Source organism: Elaeis guineensis, chromosome 4 (genome assembly GCF_000442705.2).
Source record: "Elaeis guineensis isolate ETL-2024a chromosome 4, EG11, whole genome shotgun sequence".
NCBI lineage: Eukaryota > Viridiplantae > Streptophyta > Magnoliopsida > Arecales > Arecaceae > Elaeis > Elaeis guineensis.
This window is the reverse complement of record NC_025996.2, coordinates 8,787,045-8,811,077: the sequence shown is the minus strand read 5'-3', so window position 1 is coordinate 8,811,077 and position 24,033 is coordinate 8,787,045. Positions and strand designations below refer to the sequence as shown.

General features: G+C 36.8%; 2 protein-coding genes across 2 annotated transcripts; both read right to left on the bottom strand.

Annotated features, from left to right (window-relative positions):
- Window positions 1–2,431: 2,431 nt before the first annotated feature.
- LOC105044040 (ubiquitin-conjugating enzyme E2-17 kDa) lies at window positions 2,432–4,526 on the bottom strand. Its single transcript, XM_010921819.4, has 4 exons — window positions 3,848–4,526; window positions 3,625–3,752; window positions 3,421–3,525; window positions 2,432–2,747 (listed from the first exon to the last, which is right to left on the bottom strand). The coding sequence occupies exons 1-4, from the start codon at window positions 3,915–3,917 to the stop codon at window positions 2,604–2,606; spliced, it is 447 nt and encodes a 148-aa protein (XP_010920121.1). The 5' UTR covers window positions 3,918–4,526; the 3' UTR covers window positions 2,432–2,603.
- Window positions 4,527–4,726: 200 nt separating this feature from the next.
- Window positions 4,727–20,621, bottom strand: LOC105044041 (rac-like GTP-binding protein ARAC3). Its single transcript, XM_010921820.4, has 7 exons — window positions 20,152–20,621; window positions 18,911–18,998; window positions 18,705–18,814; window positions 18,535–18,598; window positions 5,529–5,593; window positions 5,347–5,412; window positions 4,727–5,266 (listed from the first exon to the last, which is right to left on the bottom strand). Exons 1-7 carry the CDS (start codon window positions 20,248–20,250, stop codon window positions 5,162–5,164), a joined length of 597 nt encoding a protein of 198 aa, XP_010920122.1. The 5' UTR covers window positions 20,251–20,621; the 3' UTR covers window positions 4,727–5,161.
- Window positions 20,622–24,033: the final 3,412 nt, after the last annotated feature.

The window sequence follows — 24,033 nt, the reverse complement described above, 5'->3', positions numbered from 1 at the left end:
GCTAGCCATTAGCTGCCTATGTGCTGCATGCAATCCCTGGGTACTAGCAGACAATATTACGTTCCATGGCGGTTGTTGAACAAAAGATCTTCCCTACCTAACGTACGTATTGATGTAACCATTTGTGTTGCTCCCATCAGCCAAGAATAAATAACTCAGACTTACGACTCATCCATTTCAACGGATGGTAGATTGATAAATAATAAGCTAGCTGAGCTCCCTCATCACCTACCCATTATTCTAAAAGAAAGTTTGAGGTCAGTTTAGTGTTGGGCGACTCACTACTGCTTCAGGTGATGAGGGAGCTCATCACCTACCCATTATTCTAAAAGAAAGTTTGACGTCTGTTTACTGTTGGCGACTCACCAATATTGATTGTTCAAGACAAATTGTAGGCCTTAATACAACGAATCAACAGTCTTGTTTGTCATTAGCACATCATATGTCCATATCCAAGTCATGGAAAGGTCCCAAAGTATAGTTAAGGAGAAAGCTTCCATCGTGTTTGTTGCAGCAATGATAGAATAGGGAGCATCAAATGTTACATTACTTTTTAAGCATTGGAAAGAGAGAGGTGGTCCTTCTCACCTCACTGAGAGATCCGTTTAGCCAAATCCGGTCAGATGGTGTGGTGACATTTTAATGTGCTGTTTTTATGATAACTAAGCGCCCATTAAACGTGAGAGGGGCTGGGGTGGGCTTATTGAGTGCTGGGGGAACTCTCTCGGCCCTCCTATTATGTTCGGTTGCCGGATGTGGTAGGGGTCGGACAACCTCAAATTTAGGTCAGCTTTAAATCACGCCCACTTAAGCGTTGTAGAAGCAAAAGTTGGATTTTATTAGAGCGTATAAATTGGGATGGAGAAAGTGTGGATGTGGTCCACTGAAAAATGATAATATGATTTATATTTGGTTGGAATTTTCAAATGAAAGAGATAGCAAAGTAGCTTTTCAATAAAAATAAATTTTCTACCTTCCATGTAAAAACCTGTATGGGACATATGAAACCTACTTTTTCATGGGTTGGAAATCAAGAAAACAATCTTTTTTTTTTTTTTTTCCAAAAAATGTCTATAGCTTATGTCCTTTTTTTTCTCCTTGCAATCAATTTGTCAAGAGCATAAAAGATATTTTACATAACTTTCTCACAAAAATTAGATGCTCAACTAAATATGAATCATTCTGAAAAATATGCTTCCAATGCCACTTTTTCAATGTCAACCTAATATATATGCTGAAATCACTTTCCTATATATAATATATGAAGATAGCCATCTAGCTAGCCCATTTTTAAATTTAGCTATGATTTGTATCTAATAAAAGAACTATATATTATCTAAATTTAACTCATATACATAATTAATATAATATAAATTTTTAATAAAAAAATAGTTATTCTTTGAATACAGGTAAAGTTTAACAATGTAAAGACCTCATTCCTTTTGGTACAATAGGTAAATCAAAACAATAGTCGTATAAAGAAGATCGATTAGAACTAAAGCAGATTACAAGAAGATTATAAGATGGAGAAAGAGTTGTTGGCAAGAGTGCTAGTCTCTTATTGTCATTGAGAAGTATTTGCTTATCAATTGACATATTCAATGTCATGCAATTATTATTTCCAGGTAATCATCTAATGAATCTAATATGGTAGGAATAAATTGATTTAACTAAAAATAATAATACCTAAACAACAATAAATAAGCTTCAAGAGTTTCTGTTGTAGGACTTACGAAGTCCATATCCTTTCTAATGTATACTTGAAACTCTCCAATCATAGCTGTCCATAATGGATGAAACAAGCATAATTGGATGGGTTGCATGAGGCCTATACATCCAATCATGGCCATCACAACAATCATGGATGGACGTGATTAGAAAACTATCTCTCTCTGATTCACGCATGAACTAGAGGATCCAAACTCGGCTTTGATCTAAGACATGACTGATAAAGGGCAAATCATACCCTACACTACATTGATCAATATGACTGCGTACGATGCCATCATCTCATCTCTTTCATATGGGCCATTAATGAGATGAGCATATGATCAATAAGATCCAAAGAAAGAAGATAAGGTGAGTGGCATGGTGTACCACCACCGGTACTGTATAAGATATAATTTCTCCTTATAAAGCGGGGATGCTATTGAAAAATAAAAATTAAGCATGCTTGATTGGGCACTACTATTATTTCATACAAGCTGTCCGCCGAGTTGTGCTTGTTGGTTTAGCATTTTCTGAGCTATGCTCACAATTTGCTGACTTAGCTTGTGGCATAACACGCATGAAGAATTAACTCCACACCTTCTAGATGTAATGAGATTTATCAGGGGCATGCCTTCCTCTTGCAACAAACACAGGCATGAGCTAATCACAAAGCACATCTTGATGGAATGCAAACGTGTATGCCAACAAATGGCGAGAGCACTAAGAACTATCATCTGCTTATTTTGATAGATCGACATCATGTATGCTAACAAAAGGTGAGAGTCCATAAAAAAGTCACACACTAATTTCATAAATCAATAGTGGATGGTGACAATTATTTAAGTACTGAGCTAAATAAGGATCAATAATGGAGCAATTTGAGCACCCCGGCTTTAGCCCATGGCATACTTGTGGGTCCAGTTGCGGGCGGTAGTTTCGTACTTGAATCTGTCGGACTTGAACATGTGGGCGATCTCTGGTACTAATGGGTCGTCCGGGTTGGGGTCCGTGAGCAGTGAACAAATGGAGAGCAAAACCTGCACGTAATCCAAATGATGCAACTTAGACAAACTCATCTGGCCTCATCACGTCCGTCAGAATTCAGAATTATAAGTAACTTGTTCTCGGTTACTCAAACGATTTTGGCAACCTTTTTCTTAAAAAAAGAAAAACAAATGTTAACAGCTGAAGACTGGGGGAATTCATTATGGACTCAGAAACCAGGTCCCACTAGTGACCCATGGAATGTAGAAGGAAGGACATGCCCCACAAATTTTGCCTTAAGGTCAACAATAAGGAGTTCGGATGCATTAGATCAACTTCAGTTTGGTTTAGCATAGGCCATATCCCACCAATGGGTCCCTGATTTAAAACTGTGGATTAAATCTTCTTATGTGGTTAGAATTATCTTAGGATCTTGGCTTATCAAGTCTGGATGGATCTGAATCAGTTAGCCAGGATAGGAGCTATTGGTGTAAATCCGAATATGATATCCGAATTGTACTGGCCAGAAGCGGACAGATCCAGACCCGATCCTGATGCAACTCTGGCCCTTATTAGCTAGGTGACCCAGTAGCGGGTCCAGTGCAGACCAAAATGGAGCATGGATCCTGTTAGTTATCCAACATGACGACAGACCCTGGATTTGTCAGACCGTAAAACCAATTCCAAATCGTCTGCATCCATACTGGAAAATGATGCATAATATACCTTAGATATGGTTAGAGCCGGACTCCACTGCTCTTTAAGAATGTCCAGGCATATGTTACCATTGCTGTTGATGTTTGGATGAAAGACCTTGGTTTTGAAGGCCACCTGTAACCATATTTGTGCCAAAGCAGCATCAGAAACTACTCTTCTTCTTTATTTGAGAAAAAAAGAGGTGGTGAAGATGGATGATAAAGTTGCCGGTACCTTGGGAGGTTTAAATGGATAGTCAGGTGGAAAGTGGATATTCACAAGGAAGACACCTCCAGAGTAGGGGCTGTCGTTTGGCCCTATTATGGTAGCTTGCCAGTGGAACATGTCGTCAGCCACCGGACCTGGAATCAAAGGTACCCAATAAGACACCCCACCAGAAGACATGAAGGCTTTACAAGAAGGTGAAAGGCAAAGAGTATGGAGAGACCGCAGATACCTGCACTGCAAGATGGAGGTGGGTCTCTCTGCAAATCCTTGAGCTCTTTGGTGATTCTTCTCGACGCCATTGTAGCAATCTCGATCCTAGGATGCTTCACAGCTACTTGACACGAGGATACAAAGAGGTTTCGTCTGGTTATCACGGGAGGAAGGAGATCATTAGCATATATAGGCCTGAGAGGTCAGGGATTTCAGGGGGACCGCATCTGGCGCAGGGGGGAAAGTAGAGAGACAAGAATCTATCAAACGCTGATGGAAAAGGATTAGCAATACCAAGTTCTTCACTAAGGATACCAATCAAGTCTGCTCATAGAACTTTTTTGGATTTCATTAATTAAAAACGTGATCAACTGCAAAGGTTCTGAAGGCATATCTCATTCTATCCCTATCATAAAGAAAAAAAAGAGGAATGAGAGGCCACGGTCGGTCTCCGCGAGCATTCATTGAAGGTGGAGAATCTAAAGGACAAACCACCTTCGCCAACCGCCGTTCGATTTTAAGGCCACGACAACCGACAAAGACATCTGATTCGTGCTTAGCCAAGCAGCTTGTGACGCTATTCTTTTCCTACTTTTTTTTATTTCTGTTCCCACAGCAATCTTCGAATGGCCACAAATATACGCAAGCAAATGCTCAACAAATGGGCCTGCAATATTCGATCATGACAAGGGTAGCAACTCGACAACTTTTAAGCAAATTCCTTTTCTTTACCCCCCTAAAAAAAAAAAAAGAAAATTCCTTCTGCCTCATCCACCTTTTCCTCCCTCAGTCCAAACAATCTGGAATCGCGAACAATAACATAACGTTTGTCTACCTGAATTCCCAATCCTAATCCTAATAGCTGATGTGCACAAGTATGAACTTTCATCATCAGCGATTGATAAATGACAATCTGAAACAAGCTTTTAATGATTATATAGTCTGTCGGATTCCAATTTTCGCACGAACAAGTGTCAAACAGGAGCCAACCACAAGCACAACAAGCAACACAGCCAAACCTTCTAGTGATTTAAAAAACGATACACCGTGATATTGTATAGGAGCCATAGGAGGGTCCATTCAAGTGAGTTTCAGACGGCCTGTTCCATTGCCCATATACGACTAGGAAGAAGCCATCGGGAAGAAGATGCATGTTACCAACAAGTGCGTTATACACCACCACAGACCAAGATTAAGCAAAACAAATCATCACCTGATGCGTGCATAGATTTCTAATGCTGTCAGTAGACTATACGCCAAAGTCGAGTTCCTTTGATAGAGCAAGAGAATGCAACAGTAATTGCCAGTGGGTCCTCCCTCTATTTCTCTTAGTTCACAAAATGGAACAGCCCTTCTGTGCTTTTCTTTTCTTCTTCTTCTTTTGCTTAGGGGGCTGAAGTACAACTTTAATGGCTGCATCGAAGACTGCCTTAACATTCTGCACAAAAAACCTCGCTAGGTAAGCATGAAGTACCATCCAAATGGTCGACGCATGCACATACAAAAGAAGCAACATACTTGCTGTGTCTTTGAACTGCACTCAATATAGATAGGAGCACCTATTAGCTTCCTCAGCTCTTCCCCCTTTAACAACAAAAGCAAACAAATCATAAGCGGTGCTCTTATGATGCTGACTGAAAACAATGTCAGAGATGGAAAACGATCAAGCTTCTAACTCCTTTACGTGTGTTATTTCTTACCTGAGCAGTAGTAATAGGCACAGCTCCAGGATGATCCATGAAGTACTGCTTATCATCCCGAAGATCTGTAAATGAAAATTAAGCTATTTAAAAACCATATGAAGATGTAATAAGTAAAACGACCATGATATCCAAATAAAATATTACAAGCAGCTTCAAAAAGCACCACATATTATGCAGATTATATAAAAACGCAAGATTGTGCGGTGGTTCACTACTCCATCATTTATAGACTAATTACTTGACTTCAAGGGGATGTTATGATGCCTGCTTCATTACATGTGTGATATCCCATAACTGAGTATGAAACATAACTTTGGACCCTAGGTTCACGGCTTCTAAATAAAGTGAACAGAAACGAGAGAGAGAGAGAGAGAGATGATCCAGCAATCTGGAGATTGTAGGGACAGACAAATCACCATTTGAAAGGAGTAAGGCACACAGTGCTTATAGAAATTATGCACGCAAATTGGAAGACCAAGAGTTGCAAAAATGGAAACCAAAAATTGCATCAAGTGCATCACTTTGTAATGCTACAAGGTACACACAAAAAAGGCACGCTGAGACTAGGGTTTCAACTTTTGGCTGAAAACAATCTTCCAGCCCAAACTAACTAAAATTGATTCACAGATGTCATATATATTGATGGTTTTCTTTGTGTCGCTTCAGGATTATTTCTTCAGTTCTTTGCCCATAGATCAGTAATTAGTATCACTGTTAGTTGATCTTCATATTATTGATTAAATAAGAAGGCCCTAATTTACTCATTCAGTAATAGTTCGGACTTCCAATCAACATTCACCGTCTTGATACTAAACCATATACTAGTACCATCCTATTACAGTGCCGATATACGATTTGACACAGTATAAGATAATATACCGAGTGTCAGTACAGTATAAGAGTATACTGTATGGTACATCCCAAACTAGATGGTACAAGATGGTACAGCAAAACATGCTTCCAATATATAACCAATTTAACAGAACATGGGTAAGATCAGAAGTTTAATTTGAAAAATGGTGTCTTGTCCCCTCTATTCACCCACAACAATAGAATAAAACCCGAGCTTGAACCTGCAAGATTTGTGAGCTCCAATGGACTACCATCTAATTTTATCCATATGATGGTACTTCATGCAATGGCAATCACCACAACAGGTTAAATGTCCAACACAGCTTTATATACATTAGTTTTACAAATATTTAGGCCGTCATTCGTTAGATGATTAGAAGGGTTTTCTTTTTGGGAGGGTTGGGCGGGCATGGACTTGGCAATTACACCCGACCCATTAGGGTCGGGTTGGTCAACGTGTTGATCGGATTTTGATCCGACCCGACCCAAACCTGATAAATTTATACCTTGGATCGGGTCGGGTTGGGTTAGGTTCGGGTAGTAGCCACCCCAACCCATTATCCGACCCAAATCCAAATCCGATCTGATCTTATGTATATATATTATTCAAATGTGGGCTGATTGTATAAAATATGGGCCTTATGGCCTTTAGGCTTGATTACGACCTCAAGGGCTGAAGAACGATAGCAGGCTATTGTTCAATGCTTTTATTTTCATCTAGAAAATCTCATTCAAGCGGGACGATTATCCGATCAGATAACCCGATACCCAATCAAGTTAGATATGGATAAAGAAAGTGTTGACCTGTTGGGTCACGGATCGGGTTTGGATCAAAATACTGGGATATTGGATCGGATTCGGGTCGGCCCAAACCCGCACCCAACCTGACCCATTGCCAAGCCTGAGTGGGCATGGGGGTGGGGGTGGGGGTGTGCGTGGAGGGGTTGTGGTCATCCATTGAAGTGGCTACTTTTTTTGTTCTCTACATGTTTTCTTTATTCTAAATATCAATACCCTTTTGGTGATGGACAATGTACATGAGATGTCCATATGTGGGGAGCTAACAAGAAACTACTAGTTCACAAATATAGTGCCTTTTACTTTTCATAATAGTTTAGTAACTTTGTGATTTAAACATTATAAACCTTCTTCATGAAGGATTATTCATCTAATGGTACTTATATAAGTCAAAGATGCATGCCTGACAGAAACACTAATGCTCCTAATTACAAATAAGCACTACTAATAACTCTTACTTCACAACCTTTAAGCTTGCTCCATAGGGACCAGACAAATGTTGACCATATGCAATGCACTTGCACAATTTGGAATCACCTTTATAAAAGTATGTTTGTGGAACATCACTTTTTAGTTGCTGCCTTTTCAATCAATCAATCATCTTCAATGTAATCAGAGTAGCAGGGAACAATTAGGCATTGTAGCAAGCATAAGATGTAGGGTCAACAGAATATAGACAAGACGTTGGCAGACAGGACGAAACCAAACAATTAAGCAGCCATATCAGATAGAAACACAAAAAAAAAAAAAAGGGGAATCAGACCTTTTGAAAGCATTGATATTTGAACTTCAACTCAAGACAATATTGCCTGGGCTAAAAGGCAAAGACAAACCAATGTGAGTTACCTATGTCACCATACTTGCATCTGGTCCATATGTCAAAAGGTAAAGCATGACGCGAGCCAACAAAGTAGGGATGTTGGATGAACTAATAATTAACTCCAGCATAATTCATTACTGGTGTTAGCTAGAAGCCAAAACTATGGATGGTATTGTAAGTACTAAAACATAACTATAGAGATTACACAAAATTCAGTGCACCACTCATGAAACATCAAAAAAGCTGGAAAATATCAAAACTGAGTACGGAACCACAGAACATTCAAGCTTGCCACAAGAAGTGTTTTGGCTGACTAGAAAATGAAAAGTAAGTAAATCAAGAAAAGAGAAGAAAATTAAAAGAATTCCTCAAGTCAGGTGAGAAAAGTGCAGAAAAAGTTGCCACATATGGTGCAAGGATATGATTCACTTATCCTGTTTCTTTTTTTTTTTTTTTTTTTACTTACTCTATTACCACTTATTAGGGAATAAAATATTAAGCAATATTAAGCCCAGGTTTTTTAAACTCAATTTCAATTTTTCTTTTGGGTCCCCCAAGCAAAGTTTCTAGTTTCAGCAGCACTGGCAGTTTCAACAATTTTGCTCTGAGTTTCGGAGTTCTGATAAAGAAGTCAAAAAACCAGAAAAAAATAAAAATAAAATAAAAAAGGCAACTTTCTTCTCATCATTTTATTTTGTTCTAAGTTTTTCAAGATTATAATTTTATGTAGCATGGGTAGTTTCGGCCTCAACTTAAACTCAATAAAGCATACATCATTAAGTAGAAGAGTGTAGAATCATGTATACTTACCCACTACCACACATTATTGCAAGATGGGTCACACAACAGTGATCATCTCCTCATCATCACAGTTTCGATGAAAGCATTGATGGTGATGAGGACAGGTTGCATCTTATCCACCAATAAGATTCCATCCTAATTAGTTTTAAAAGGCAGCTGCAGTTGTGAGTGGTCAACAGACCGCAAGCACATATTTGTTATGCAAGCCAAACATGCAGCTGCATATGCAGTTAATTTTTCACAAATATTTTAAACGGATAGTATATGTTAAATATGATAATAATAGTAATATTTTTAAAGTAACCATAACGACATCTGAAGATTAGTACCTACTATTTAATATTTAATTCTTAATAGCAGTAATTATAGAATAATTAATATATTGACTAATTAATATACACCTACTTGCCTTGCGTAAAACCAATATCTAACCCAATCATCTGCTTGAACCATACCTCTCATGTAGGCCAGCATAAGAGTGGGCCATGTTAGCGGTAGTACAATGGTAGAGCCGGTAATATATGCTCCTAGGCAATGATAAGCAAGAAATAAAGGCAACTGCATAATGCTAATCCTGCCACATATATGTCTCCACAGTGCTAATGAGCCATCTTTTTGGCCCATATGCACATATATGTCTGGATGGTGCTTAATGAACCACCCTGTCTGCCCGTACACCCCGACTATGTATAATGGCTGAAAATAGGGAACAATGTGAGGTCAAGGGATCACATCTGCAGCATCAAGCACTGTTACCCACCATGAGCAAAGCTTAGACAGATATAACACAGATTAGAACATTAGATCCTTAAACAGATATTTAATTCGACTATATTTATGAATTAAAAAACATTAAACATGTTTAGTTGTTAAGCCACCTAAAAAAATTTAAAAAAAAAAGTTTTGTTTGGTTCTGGCAAACTGAAACTGGTGAGAACCAAAAAAAAAAATCTCATTGGTTTTGCAGCAGCCTCAACTAAAATGGATCAATTTCAGCTGAAAGTTTAAACCTTAATCAAACCACTTAAGAGAACATTTTTGCCTTTGTTTCTTCCTAATTTTCTCTCCTTCAATATCTCTTCATTGCCCAAGATTTCCCTCTAGGCAATTTTTTTCTCACGTTGTCATCAACCAAAAGTAGCCTGGAAGCATGGTTCTTCCAAAAGATCAAAGGGACCATGGGCAGTGCAAAAGGTTGAATAGGATAAGCCAATTCACATGACAATGACATACAAGTTCCACCAAAAAAAAGAATGGCAAGACTAATGTTTCACGAATGTTGTAAGAAAAAAGTATGAAGCAGTTGAAACTAAGGACCCTCGGAAACTAACCATAAGGAGTAGCATATGTAATATAGGCCAACTGTAAACACAAATAAAACAAATGTGGAATCCTAGATAGGTCATCATTAAGCTTCAAAATGATCATCATGATGATTGATGAATGATTCAATAAAAAATGATGCATTGAAGAACATTAACAGTGTCCTTAAAGAATATAACCTTATTACATCACCTCCACTAGACATTCATCAAACCGCCTAACATTCAGGTGGATATAGTCAAAGAGGGTATGCAGTCAGAATTGATACCCAGAATTGAAGTTTTGTCTGAAACCCAACACCAAAACTGAGGCACTTCATTACAACTCAAAGTAATTTGAAACCCAGGCTGGTCCTAGAATTCCAACCAAAACTAACTAATTGGACCAAATCCATTGTATATATTGACCATCTATGCTGATTTTGTCTTTTTTAATCATTTTCTAGAAGTACGAAAGTGCTTTATAGATTAAACCAAGATTTCCCCATTTCTGACAAGATTTGGGAGCATCTCAATATCATGGTACAAATAGATTTCGAGAAATGTATACCTTCAATCTTAGGTTTGACTATCCCAAAACTAAAATATACGCACATCCAAATTGTCACACGTCAGCTTGCCATTAAATAGTAAAGAGATATATCAAGCTACAACATAATTTTTATTGCATTTTCGTTTCTTTCAATTATCACATTCCAAAACCACCAGACATCCCAGAGTCCCAAACAAATGTAGTACATTCAAAGATTGCATCTGATTGATATTCTTGACTTATTGTTCACTGCTTTGTGATTTTTAACCTGATTTTGGCTGATATTTTTTTCTCTTTGACCTTTCAACCAGAACTGCTGAAACTAGAGCCAGATGAAACCAAAACCAAGCTTCTTACATCATGTTTTCATATGAATGATGGATCTCAAAAAGTGGTTCCCTAACCAAAGTTCTAATGCATGAAAAGAATTGCTTTTCAGGTTAATGGTCGGAATGACTTGACCACCATGGGATGCAACAACTTCAGAAATTCTGCATCCTGGTATGACATTGTGTATTTGTGTAATGTCTTTGACAGAACACATCAAACAACGGTTCACCGGAAAATTAGGCATGCTTCCACGTACCAACCCTATGATACATGTTGGAGAAGCATGTTCAGCAATCAGAAGAGCTTAAAACAGAATGTATAACATACTGATTAACTGATTATATCACAAATCTAGTGAATATTTTTCTTGTAAGTTGTTATACTAAACAGTGTTGTTACCTATGTATAACATATGAAATGGATTCAATGATATGTTTAAAGATTTGCATGTTTTCCCTTTGAAAATCTTAAAAAAAAAAAAAAAATCTTTACAAACACCAGAATTGAATCTAAATAGATGACAAGTCTTGACAGTTGAGATCAATGAAACAAGTACATTTTAAGAGTCACACATACTAAAAAATAAAAGAGGGAAACTGTGCAAGAGAAGATACAAAAAGAAGAAATCAACAACAGAAAAATAGAATAAACCATAACAAGAATAACAAGGTGAACTAAAGTTTCTGAAGGCTTCTGCACTATCTGCTTTCTGGTGCAGAAAAATCAGAATGGATATCTGAATAAATATGGAGTATGGACTATAGTATATGGAAAGCAGAAAAATCAGAACGGATATCTGAACGAATATGGAGTATGGACTATACCATATGGATTTGAAACAACAAGTAATCAATGATCAATGGAGTTTGCGTATGTTAATGTTATTTTATGGAGTATGGACCTTGGCATTATGAGAAGTAATTGTGCTTTTTTACATGCATATAAAAATATATTTGTTTATTTTTTATATCTAAGTTCTATTATATACTATTTTTCAATTTTTTATTGTAGCATCATCATATCATGTTATATCCAAGTGTACTTTTTATAAGATCTAAAGAACCATACCAAAAACAATCCATATGCATCCAATAAACAGATCAGGTGTAATTTGCATAAAAAATCCAATTTCTTGTTCGAAAATGCTCTGTTCTCTGTTTTACTGGATCGGTACACCCCTAACCTCAAACTTATACACATATTTAGCTCATAGTGCTCACTTATTAGTCCATGCACGCTTGGTAACAGATGCACATGTTATAAAAGTTGGTGCACATATAAAATCGTTCTCACAAAATGGCCCAGCAAAAGCCACAACAAACTGATTATGCAAAACAAGAGCCATTTTTCCCAAAAAAAAAATGTAGATTTTTCTTGCAAAATATACATACATCAAATAATGGATTAAAAACAAGGAATGACCTGAATGTGTAAAAGGCATGCATGCTAAACTTATAGTTCAAAAACGGGTGGCACTAGAAGTACAAATTATAGTTGCCACACAGAGTAATATGCAGAGAAAACTGGAAAAAGGCTGAAGATGCGTGGGATGATTACCTAAAGAGGGAAGAGGAACAGACATGGAAAACAATGCCCAAGTATTTTGCAATGTTTTGTCATTAATTAACACCACCGGTACAATATTACTAGTCTTCCCATAGTTTTCTGAATACTTCCCAGAGGTCAAGGGGCTAAAATAGTAATTGCCAAAAAAGAATAAATCTAAAGTTAAAAAAAAAAAAGTTATGTACAAAAAAATGAAACATAGCATATTAAATAAGATATAGCAAGTCAGTAGGAAGTACCAACTTGGCAACATCAAATACTAATTCACTAATCAATCTCATCCACCAATACTCAAAACATGACAAAAGGTGGACACCATGGTAGCCAAGGTGGCCATCTTTTGAAACGCTGATGTATAGGCTAGTGTCTTAAAAACTGCTGCACTTGGCTAGTATCACTTAAAGTGCTCAAATGAGATGGTCCTTGACAAAAATTTCTAGAGTAAATTACAAAAATCCCCTTAATACTAGGAGGTAAATTACCCCCTGAGAAACCTAAATTTAGCTTCCTGAGGTTTATTTTTATCCAATACCTTAACCCATAATTTAACAGAATGTTAGTAGAACCATCAACCTTAAATGGAACCAAAATACCATGCCAGAAAAAATTTTGAAAAATGACCAAAATAACTTTAAGTGACATAATAGCCACCCAAGGACATAAGAAAACATATACATCCTCCTCCCCACCCAAGGGCAATTTCAACCTTTCACATGAAGTAAACAGTTTCACTAATGCCATTAATTTAATGGGCATAAGTGCAGGTTTTACAAACTAACAGGTGTAAGTGAAATATATGTAACCCTCAATGGGGTCTTCATAATTTACTCAAATTTCTAGCGATCTAGATGTTTCACTTGCATGACAAATTACAGATGGCATATCTTTCCATCATTAGTAAAAAGGATATCCCTTGCACCTCAAATCATAAGAGAACAATTTGCACTAGCCAACAAAAAGAAAGCTACATAAGCACTAAACACCTCTATAACCATGAGACAAACAAAAATAAACAGATAAATTATATCAATCTAATGATTGCCTTTTTTGGCATATTTCTTTATAAATGATGCTCACAAAATTACCTTATTAACCACTTCCACCACCGCAGATGCTCTACAACACAAGTCAAAAGATGGTAGATTCTCCATGTATTTATTACTCACATAGAATACAAAATTTAGGATTGATAAGACCCATTTGGTTGCACCTTTTAGTTGGTCCTCACATGGTGGTGACTACAGAAGCCCTTGACAAGCTTGCTTAGAATTTTAACTCCCACAACCATATTTTATAGATATGAACAATGGAAAATAGTACACTTGTAAGCTAAAAAGCTTTCACCATTTTATCTAGCTCATAAAGATCACATACCCATTTGGCTTTTGATCCTTGTTGAATTCATAAATTACCCTATGGGTTACATTAGTTGACCTCAAGAAGGTAGCTTGCATCTTTCTTATGATCACAATTATAACAATTATTTCATCTTTCTCAGTCACATTTGAAAAAAAAAAATTCAGTAGGACCTGCACAAGGTTTCATATAAAGGAAGCTAAACAGGGCAAATAACCAGAAGTCTAATGGTTGCTACCAAGGCCTGCAGAACCAATACAGTGATCCGTGCCAGCTGGCCAATAGTACGAGTCGGTGTGGGTCCGTACTAGACTGGACTGACACTGACCGACACAAAAGCAAAGAAAGGAATCGAGGAGAAGAAAAAGAGAGAAAGAGGGGAGGGGGAGGGACAAGGGGAGAGAGGGAGGGAAAGGGTGGCCGAAGGCAGTGGCGGATTGAGGAATTTTGCTTTGTGGGGTTAATATAATAAAAAAATAAATGAGCTACAGAAGTAAAGGGAAGAAAGAAAAATAATAATAATAAAATATTATTTTTAAAAAATAATAAAATATATTTAAAAAGGATAATGTATAATACCTTGAATATCCTTTATAATAAAATATTATAAAGGAGCACCATAGCAAAATCTTAAATATTATTAAATATTAAAGTTATAATGGCTAATCAAAAACTATTCTAATCATATATATTTGATATGAGTGAAAAAAGATACAATAGAAAAAACTAAAAAAATATTATCCTAAAAAAAAAAGCTAAAAGAGACACCTAATTCAGGTTGAGAAGAGAGATAAGAAGAACATATGATTTTCTATTGCATTTGGATTGATTAGAACATAAAAACAAATTGATATAGGTTTAAATACAAAGGATGGACGCATGGGGACCATAGGGTTGGGATGGGGGAGAGGTCAAAGTGGCATAAAAGAGGGAGATAGAGGTGGGATATGTAAGTCATTAAACAGAGAAAGAATATAGATCATAATTACTCTTTTCATCTTTTGACATGATCCTTTTAGGATATAAAAAATAAATTATTGTGCGGTTTAAATATAAGAGATGGATGGATGTGATTGGGATGGGTATTAAAAAATAAATAAATAATAATTAATAAAGAAAAAGAAAAAAAGGAGAGAGAGAGATCAAAGTGGTGTGAAAAGAGGAGGACAGGAAAGAAGAGGTAGGACATATAAGTCATTAAAGAGAGAGAAAGTAGATCATAATTACTCTTTTGATGTGATTTTTTTTATCTTTTATTTTTTCAAATTTTTATATAAGACATGGAGTCAATTCATAAAATTAATGGAGTCAATTTTAGCTTTTCCTACTAATATATATATATATATATATATATATATATATATGCCTAATATTGTGAGGTCAATTTTGGCTTTTTCCACTATTCAATATGGCTTTTCCTACTAGTAGTCTAGTGTGTGTGTGGGGGGGGGGGGGGTCAATTTTTTTATGGGGTCAATTGACCCCACACTTTTCTACTTGCATCCGCCAGTGGCCGGAGAAGACGCCAGTGGTGGCCACAGATAGATCGCAAGCACTTTCAGAGGGCTACCAAAGCCTCCACTTCCTCCGCCAAATTGCAGCCAAAAGAAAAGAGAGATAGAGAAAGGGTCAAGAGAAAGAAAAGGAAAGAGAGGAAGCCAGCGAAGAGGCCACCAGAAGGCCAACCATCCAATTGACAGCATGGCTGCTGGACGGCAAAATCGCGGCCCGCAGCTCCGTGGGCGTGAAACAGAAGCGATAATCCATGTTTCACGCGATTTTTTTAAAAAAATCTGACCACAGTGAAGTGGGCAATGAGTTTGCCGGCTTCACCAAGTAAAGCTGCCACACCCAGTACCGGTTTCACTATTTCTCCTATTTTTTTAAAAAAATAATAAAATAGTGAAGCCGGCAAATCCATTGCTGGCTTCACTATTCATTATCATTTTAGAAAAAATGTGATGAACAGGGACGGTCGCCCCCGTTCCACAGCCACGCTCCGCCCATGCCTTTTCCATCACCCAACGACAGCCTCTCCGCTACCTGCGTCTCCCTCTGGTACCCTTGCTCCCCCTCTCTCTTTCTCTCTCTATCTCTCACTTGAACATCCTAGAAGGCCTCCACGATGCTCCAACGGCATCGTCCCCTCTTTCTCTCCCATCCTCTCTCTCTTCCTCTCTTTCCCTCTTTTTCCCTCTTCCCGGTCTAGTGTTCCAATTCAGAAGGCTAAACCATCCTGATTTGCGGCTGATACGGCTTGGAATGTCCTGAACCATCCGAATTAAGATGCTTCGGCAAATCATAGTTGCTACCATGCCTTTGATCAATGTAGGCTAGATAATAGCAACTGTATAAGCAATAATCACCCATAAGCAGAACAAGAATGGCACAGAAAAGATGTACATATAGTAGGAATTTTTTTTTAAAAAAAATCTAGGATATAATAGAAACATGTATCTCGCAATTTTTAATCTAAAAAATAACCACATATACACTTGGTAAGACAGACCAAAAAATAATGAAGTAAGAAAGCTCTCGGCAATTTCCAAACCGTAGAATGAGGAAAAGCCTCAACTGACCAAAAAACACATTTTGATTAATAATCAACAGCCAACTCACTAACAGCACATTTATGAACCCAACAAAGTCTCTCTCAACAAATTAAATTATATGCTACAATATCTTTGTCCATCCAAAATGTCATACCAGCAAAGATCTATAAAGTGTACCTAGGGTTGGCAATTCGTGTTCACGGATCATAAACGGGTCGTGTCGATCTGAGGGTATAACACAGGTTAGCTCAACCTGAACATGACCCATTTAATTAAATGGATCGACCTATGGAACACGAACACGACATGAATATACATAGATTGACATAACACGACCCGTCTAATACAATTGATAATCGTGTTGGCGGGTCAAACAGGTACACGACCCACCTAATGATCCGTTTAACTATTTGACTTATTTACAAAATTTAACTAAAATAATATAAAAATTGAGTCAAAAACTAAAATAATATAAAAATATTTTAGTTACCTACTATACTAATTCACAGCTCTAAATTCCATCGTTGTTTGTTTTAGTTTAGGATTATAATTTTTTGATTTTCTTCATTTGCCCTCAAATAATCTTAAAAAAAACATGTTAAACATGTTTAAACGTGTCGTGTACCCGTTAACCTATTTTAACCCACTTAGGTAAATAGGTCAAAATGGGTTACGCAGATCAACCCGCTTAAGACAAGAATTTATCATGCCATAAACAGATCAACCAATTTATAATCCGAACCCATTTATTTCAAATCCGAACCCGCCTAAGTACACGTCATGTCGTATCCTTGTCAACGGGTCGTGTCGAAAATTGCCGGCCCTAAGTGTATCAAGGTTCTATGGCAATTCATCTTTTGGCTGCCACCACTAGACAAGGTCTAAAATCATATCCTAAGGAATATTAAACATATTTGCATAAAAATACAGTGGCAAAGAGGAAGCCATGTCATGGGCGGTCTCAAATGAATAATTCCTGTTACAGTATCTACAAGAATGGCAAATTTGCATCATGGTAAAGAAAAATAAGGACCAAAGAATTGGATATACATAAGAAAATATTCAAATGTAGGCCAATTGTGAGATTGAATCTATAAAATCTGCCACATGCTAGAGCAATTATAAGTAACTTCCGGTCAGATACACGCTTGACATATCAATTCTCCTTCTAACTACAGTATATGCAAACAAAAAAAAAAGGATGAACAATTTTCAAAATTTAGCACTTTGTTTATTAACTGTTGCTGTGAATTTAAATATACTGAATCATTGAGCAGTTACTAATTTTAGCATCTTATCCTGTTCCTCACCATGGATGACCACCAAAATTCATCATCCACCTCCTAGAAACAATAGTTTGCAAATCAAGCAATATGGTCATGGTGCAACGTATTGCAGCATCATCAAAATATACCTAGATCTATATCTGGATAACCTGTAAGAGTATTATAAGCTCCTAGGATTTAAAAAAGGAGAAAAAAATTATATCCCGTAGAGTAGAACAACAATAAGACTCAAAACTAAACCCAGAAGAGAAGTATAGACCCCTTTTACAGAACCAGTGCAGCACATATAACAGACTAATGCGGAAGCAACCATAGCATACTGATCCAGCAGCTAAAAATAATAGCATGAATCATCTAGCGTATCAGTATTTCACATAACAAACTATGCATTTCTGATGCTTCAAGATGACCACCAGGCCACTGACATTGACGAATATACAACTATATTTAAATACCGATCACAAAATGTGGAACCACTGAGTTGAGTTAACCTGGATAATAAGATTCTGATAGAGTTGGGATGCTGGTGAGGTCCAATAAATCAGTCAGCCACTTACATATCCTAGATATTAACATGAAACTGATAATTATAACAAATACTAATCCCAGTACACCTGATGTCAAAGCACTTCAGCAATCATCAGAACTCATATCCTCTAGTACTAAATTGATTTCCATGCAGAATTACATGAATCATGGATTAATCAAACTGATAATGGAAACACTTAGCACAAGAACACAGAAGATGAAGAAGATGAGAACAATTAAACAGGATTATGAAGACTTACCAAGCTTTGTTCCAACAAGAATTATAGGAACACCAGGTGCATAATGCCTCAATTCAGGAATCCACTAGAAGGTGAATGTAAAACAAAGAGGGAATAATAGCTGATTAGTGATTGAATAATAAGGAGGAGTAACAGTGCAGTAAATAAGAAGATGATAATAAATTCCATACCTTTTTAGCAACATTCTCGTAGCTGGCCTTACTGATAAGGGAGAAGGCTAGGAGAAAAACATCAGCTCCACGATAGCTCAAAGGTCTTAGTCTATTGTAATCCTCCTGGCCTATGACAATAAAGAACAATTTCAGATTGGGACCACAAACTTGGAGAGGAGAGGCAAGTCAGGGCAAGAGGGGCACAGAGGGGGCAGAGCACTTACCTGCAGTGTCCCACAACCCTAGGTTCACAGTGTTCCCATCTACCACCACATTCGCACTGAAGTTGTCAAAGACTGTTGGCACATAGTCCTGCCAGCAAAATATATATTTTTTCATGAATTTTACAGATGCTAATTATTTTCTAAAGTCTAGCATAAGATGGCTAGAACAATTAAATCCAACAAAGTAACTTGAAAGGAAATCATATTTCTAACAGAAAAAAAATACTGACACATAGGGTTCCAACTAGGGACAGTCCTTCATTTAGTGGAAACTAGCAGACATTTCCAAATGGAAGCAACAGAAATCCATAACAACATAAATCGAGGTAAACCATTTGACCTAAGCAGTGATTCAACACCACAAAATCACAAGAACAAATTTTTCTTCTGCCTCACAAGTATATCCATATTTGCATGGACAAAGATTCTGAAACCTAGATTTTTTTTCAAAAATTTGTTGATGAAGGAAATCATAAAAATCAAAAGCGCTGCCTCCTCTACAATCATTATTCCAGTCAATGAATAAGAAACTAAATGTGCATCCTTTACTTTACAATTACCTTTCCAAATCAATAAGAAGGTAATTACAAGCATATTGATTTCTCTATGATCATCTTTCCAAGTCAATAAACCAGAACAGAAAACATTAAATTGGTGGATTTTTTTTAATGGTCCTGAATGCTCCTAGAATTATAGCAGGAAGGAAAAAAAGAACAATACACTTTACACAAAGCCAAAGTAAAATCGGTGAGTCTAGACAAAACAATTCAATTCATGAGGAAGTATAGAGGTGGCATAAGAAAAAATGTTCCTAGTTTTCCAACATTTGATCAAAAGACACCAGAAACCTAATACATAAAATTTCTAATTTTTTTTTATCCCAAAACATTAAGTTTTTTGCCATGACTATCTACCTATAATTAGACTTGAAAAAAAGGGCCAAACCCTAAAATGGCACAAATCTACGACTTTTGAACAACCAGCACATGCAACACAAAACAAGACAAACTCCGGATTATGCCTTCGAACAAACAATTTCGATTCATCAGATAGACGAAAAATAAAAAGCAAGGGTTTTTCCCCAACAACACAAAACCTAAGTTCGCTTATCCTTCCCGGTAGATACCTCTCCATCGCCAATGCAAAACCCTAAAAATACGACACTTTTCTCATTCCTCAAGACCCATTGCCCACAATATGAAACCCTAACGGCGAAAAAAACTCCGAACTGGAGGACTCACCGTGGGAAATGTGTTGCTCGTGTAGGAAATCAGCATGCAAGTCTTGCCGACGGCGCCATCCCCGACCGTAACGCACTTTATAAACCTCGACGCGCTCATCTCCTCCCCTCGATCTCCCCAAACTACCACAAAAACCCTAGAATCCCCCTTCTCCCTTTTCTTTGCTTCTTCAACCGCTACAAACCACAAGTCCCCTCCGAAAACCCCCGCATTCCCCAACCAATGCCTTCGAAACTCTCCCAGAGATCAAGAAGAAGAATAAACGGACAAGAAAACCAAGAATTGGAAGATTGAGAAAACCCTAACGCTAGATAGAGCCAATGGCGATGAGATCTACGAGGAAATTCCCTCCGGCTTCTCTCTCTCCCCCCGGTCTACTTCGCCGCGCTCGGAATGGGAGAGCAGGGAGGCGGGGTAAGGAGGGGGAAGGATGGGTGCCGTTGAAGCGGTCGCTGACCCCGGCGAGATACAAATATCTATAGATCAATATTATAGCAGGAAATCATCGAATTAGTTAACTAATTCATTCATTAGTATCCGTACAAGCTCCGACGACAGCTAATATAATTTCTGTCGCTTTTCGGCTCACAAATTAATCCTTCTGCTGTTTACCGAACCGAACCGGACCAACACCCACCGGCCACCACCTTGCTTTCCTTTAACTGGTCCTTGCCAACCGTGGTTAGTTTCTTTTGTCGTTATTAAAACAGGAAGTAATTAGATGCGACTTTGATCTCTTCAAGACACCCAAGCGGAGTTGGTGAACCTGTTACAGTGTTTTGGACTTCTTTCTTTTTGGTAGAATTTTGGACTTCTTTTTTCTTGGTGAATGGTGTTCTGAACTTCCCTCCACCAAAGAAATATAATTTTGCATATTTTAAAATATATGCATGAATTCTAAAATATACGAAGGTCAGAAGTTAAAAACTTTGGATTAAAATAATTTTGGCTGAGTCCTTCCCCCTGTAGCTCCAGGTTTTTTGGCATGTCAAAGATTGCAATATTGGTTTTGAGATTCCTAATGTACTTTATTAAGGAACATCCTCTAGTTCATTGGCATGCAAGTATGACTACTAAAATATTTTTTAAGATTAATTTAGATTGAGAGTTTTCCTTGATGATTTATATGACTATGGTAGATGAAAGAATTTAGCTGTTAAGCGGTCATAAAGAGGGGCCCATCCATCTCAACTAGATTCAAAGTGATAAGTTTTACTAAGTTAATGAATTTTGGAAGAGATATTTTTAGGGAGGAAAAAAAAAAAAGAAAGAAAGCATGTTCTTTTCACACGTCCATTTACTTATGAAGTGAGATGTTTAGAGAGAGAAAGGGAATTTCTAAATCTCTAATCTTTGAACGGTAATTTATAGGTATAAGCTTCTTTTTCTATACTTTGTAAGTATTATCTCTGCTCATGCAATATAAAATAATATTTTACCTTTTTTTTTCTTGCGTACTCATCAAGTTTGTTCAGTCGGACAACACGTTTTTCAGAATTTTCACTTCCATCTTTATTGTACTTTGTATTTTTATTTTTTATTTTAACTGAAACAACAAGAATAAAATACAGAGAAGAGACATATCATACTTTATCTTCTTTTTCTTTTTTTTTTTTTTTTTGCTATTTCTTTTCCTAAGAAAAAGCTTTTATGTACTTTTCTTGCTTTTGTTTATATGTCAAAGGTGGTGGCTTGAATATTTCAAATTTAATTGTATTTATCAAACGGGGTAGCCTTGGTGTTTTCTTAATCTATGTCCTTGGCCTTTTACTTTCAATTTTTTGTCTCAAGTAAACTCTAATAAGTAATATATTGCAAAATTATACCCCAACCAGGCAACCACTGTGATGTGGAAATCGCACGCACGCACACGCATGGAGAGAGACGCATATGAATAATTATACAAAGTGCAATTGATGAACAAGATGATGCAAGAGTAAGCATCTTATATAAATGTTTTTAACTTATTATGTTAGATCTTTTATTACCATCACTAGCTTATGAGGACATAAGAACTTTGACCTTGAGATTTATTTGATGCTCTTTAGTTATGTAAATGTTTCTTAAAAAGAATGACTATCTATTGGCATACATGTTAGAATTTAGGTTTTGGTTGTACTTGAGTAGATTCCTGTTTAGATTTAGTGAAATTTATATCAAATGATAGGAGTCCCATATAAATGACCTGGACTCTGTTTGATGTGATTTACAATTTTTAAACTATGTACATGGTAAAAAAATCATAGGAGTTAGAAACCTCTAGCCTTGCATATATCAACCAGTGAAAATATTAGTTATTTAAATAATATGAAACAATATATAATTTTTTGATCACTTATATATAGGTTAGAGATCTTTAAATCCCATGATTTTTACTGTATGAATGGTTTAAAGATAGTAGATCATATCCAATATATCAGATCATCGATGTAGATTCCCATCATTCAATCTAAATTTGACTATATCTAAGTAGAGATCCACTTAGTATAACTAATTTTATCTCCATATGTTATATTAACTTAAGAATTTGTAATTATATATTTCAAAAACAAATAATCTCAAAGCTAATACTCCATTACCTTATTATTCAACATATGTTCGGAATGAATTCAACACAAAAAATCCCTTATTTCTGAGTATTGGATGGCTGGGCACCTTCCCTGTTACAAGGCTCAAGTTATCATTATTGAATTGGTAAATCCTATTAAATTTAAGCTATATAGCATTACCAATAATAAGGAATGATGAAAAGTAAGCATGACAATTAGCAACATAACTTTGCCTACTTGATATCAATTTAGCAATTAAGAATGTTTTTGTCAAGGATAGGAATTCATATCACATAATAAAACAAGTTAACCTCCGTATATTTCTATATGTGCAGATCTTTTATAACAAATAAAACCTTCCAAATTCACTTTAGAAGACTGAGAAAGAGAAAAAAGAAGGGTGCATGAAAAATCAATCAGGTCACATAGGTATAATACTTATCAAATATATTTTAAAATACATTTTTTGTTTTGAAAAGAATACAATAATTCTTGATCAAATAAGATCACAATTATCTATAAGGTACTCTGTTCTTTTTCTAAATATCTCATGTGTATTACATATGAAAAATGGTGATGACATCATTACAGGTCCTAAAAATATAAATCAGTCAGCATTGCATGTGTTACAACAGTAACGATCTTTTCCTGAAAAGAACAGCGGCAAGGTTTGCACTCTACATTCTCTCTCACACGGCCACACTGTTCTTCTGCATCCTCCCATGGTACTTCCACCCAGAAGATGGTGATGGCCATCACAGGCTTCATGGGGGCCATTCAATGAACCCGGCGAGCACCGGTCCAGCTACCCGAATACTTTCCAGGCCGGCACCAGCACTGCTGGCCTTCGTCGTTACCACCGTCACCATCCTCAGGAGGGCATTCTTCCATATCCCGGGCCTGCTCCTCCAACTAGCAATAATTTTAGACCGAACCAGTCAGTAAACCGGGACAATTATATACAGACCGGTCTAGGATTGGTTTGGTCTATCTGTAGGATTAGAGGATCCATTTTATAATGTAATAAATAGAATTACAAAACAAGTTTTGGCTTCGTCATCAGTTTGGAATGTACTCATTAGAAAATATTCACATGGCCGTTTTTTGAAGGGAGTCATTAGGGGGGAAAAAAAGTATATAACATTGGACCATGACTTCATTCATTGGAAGAGTGCGACAAGGGGAAGAGATTGGGATGTGGGGTTTCTTAATTTTTAAGCCGAAGGAGTGGATTTTGATTTGGAAAACTTGACAATTTTTAAGGGTAGGGTGGTTGGGCCTACTTTAAGTGTCTTTTGAGTGGGTTGTGATCTATTGCACTCATGAGCCAACT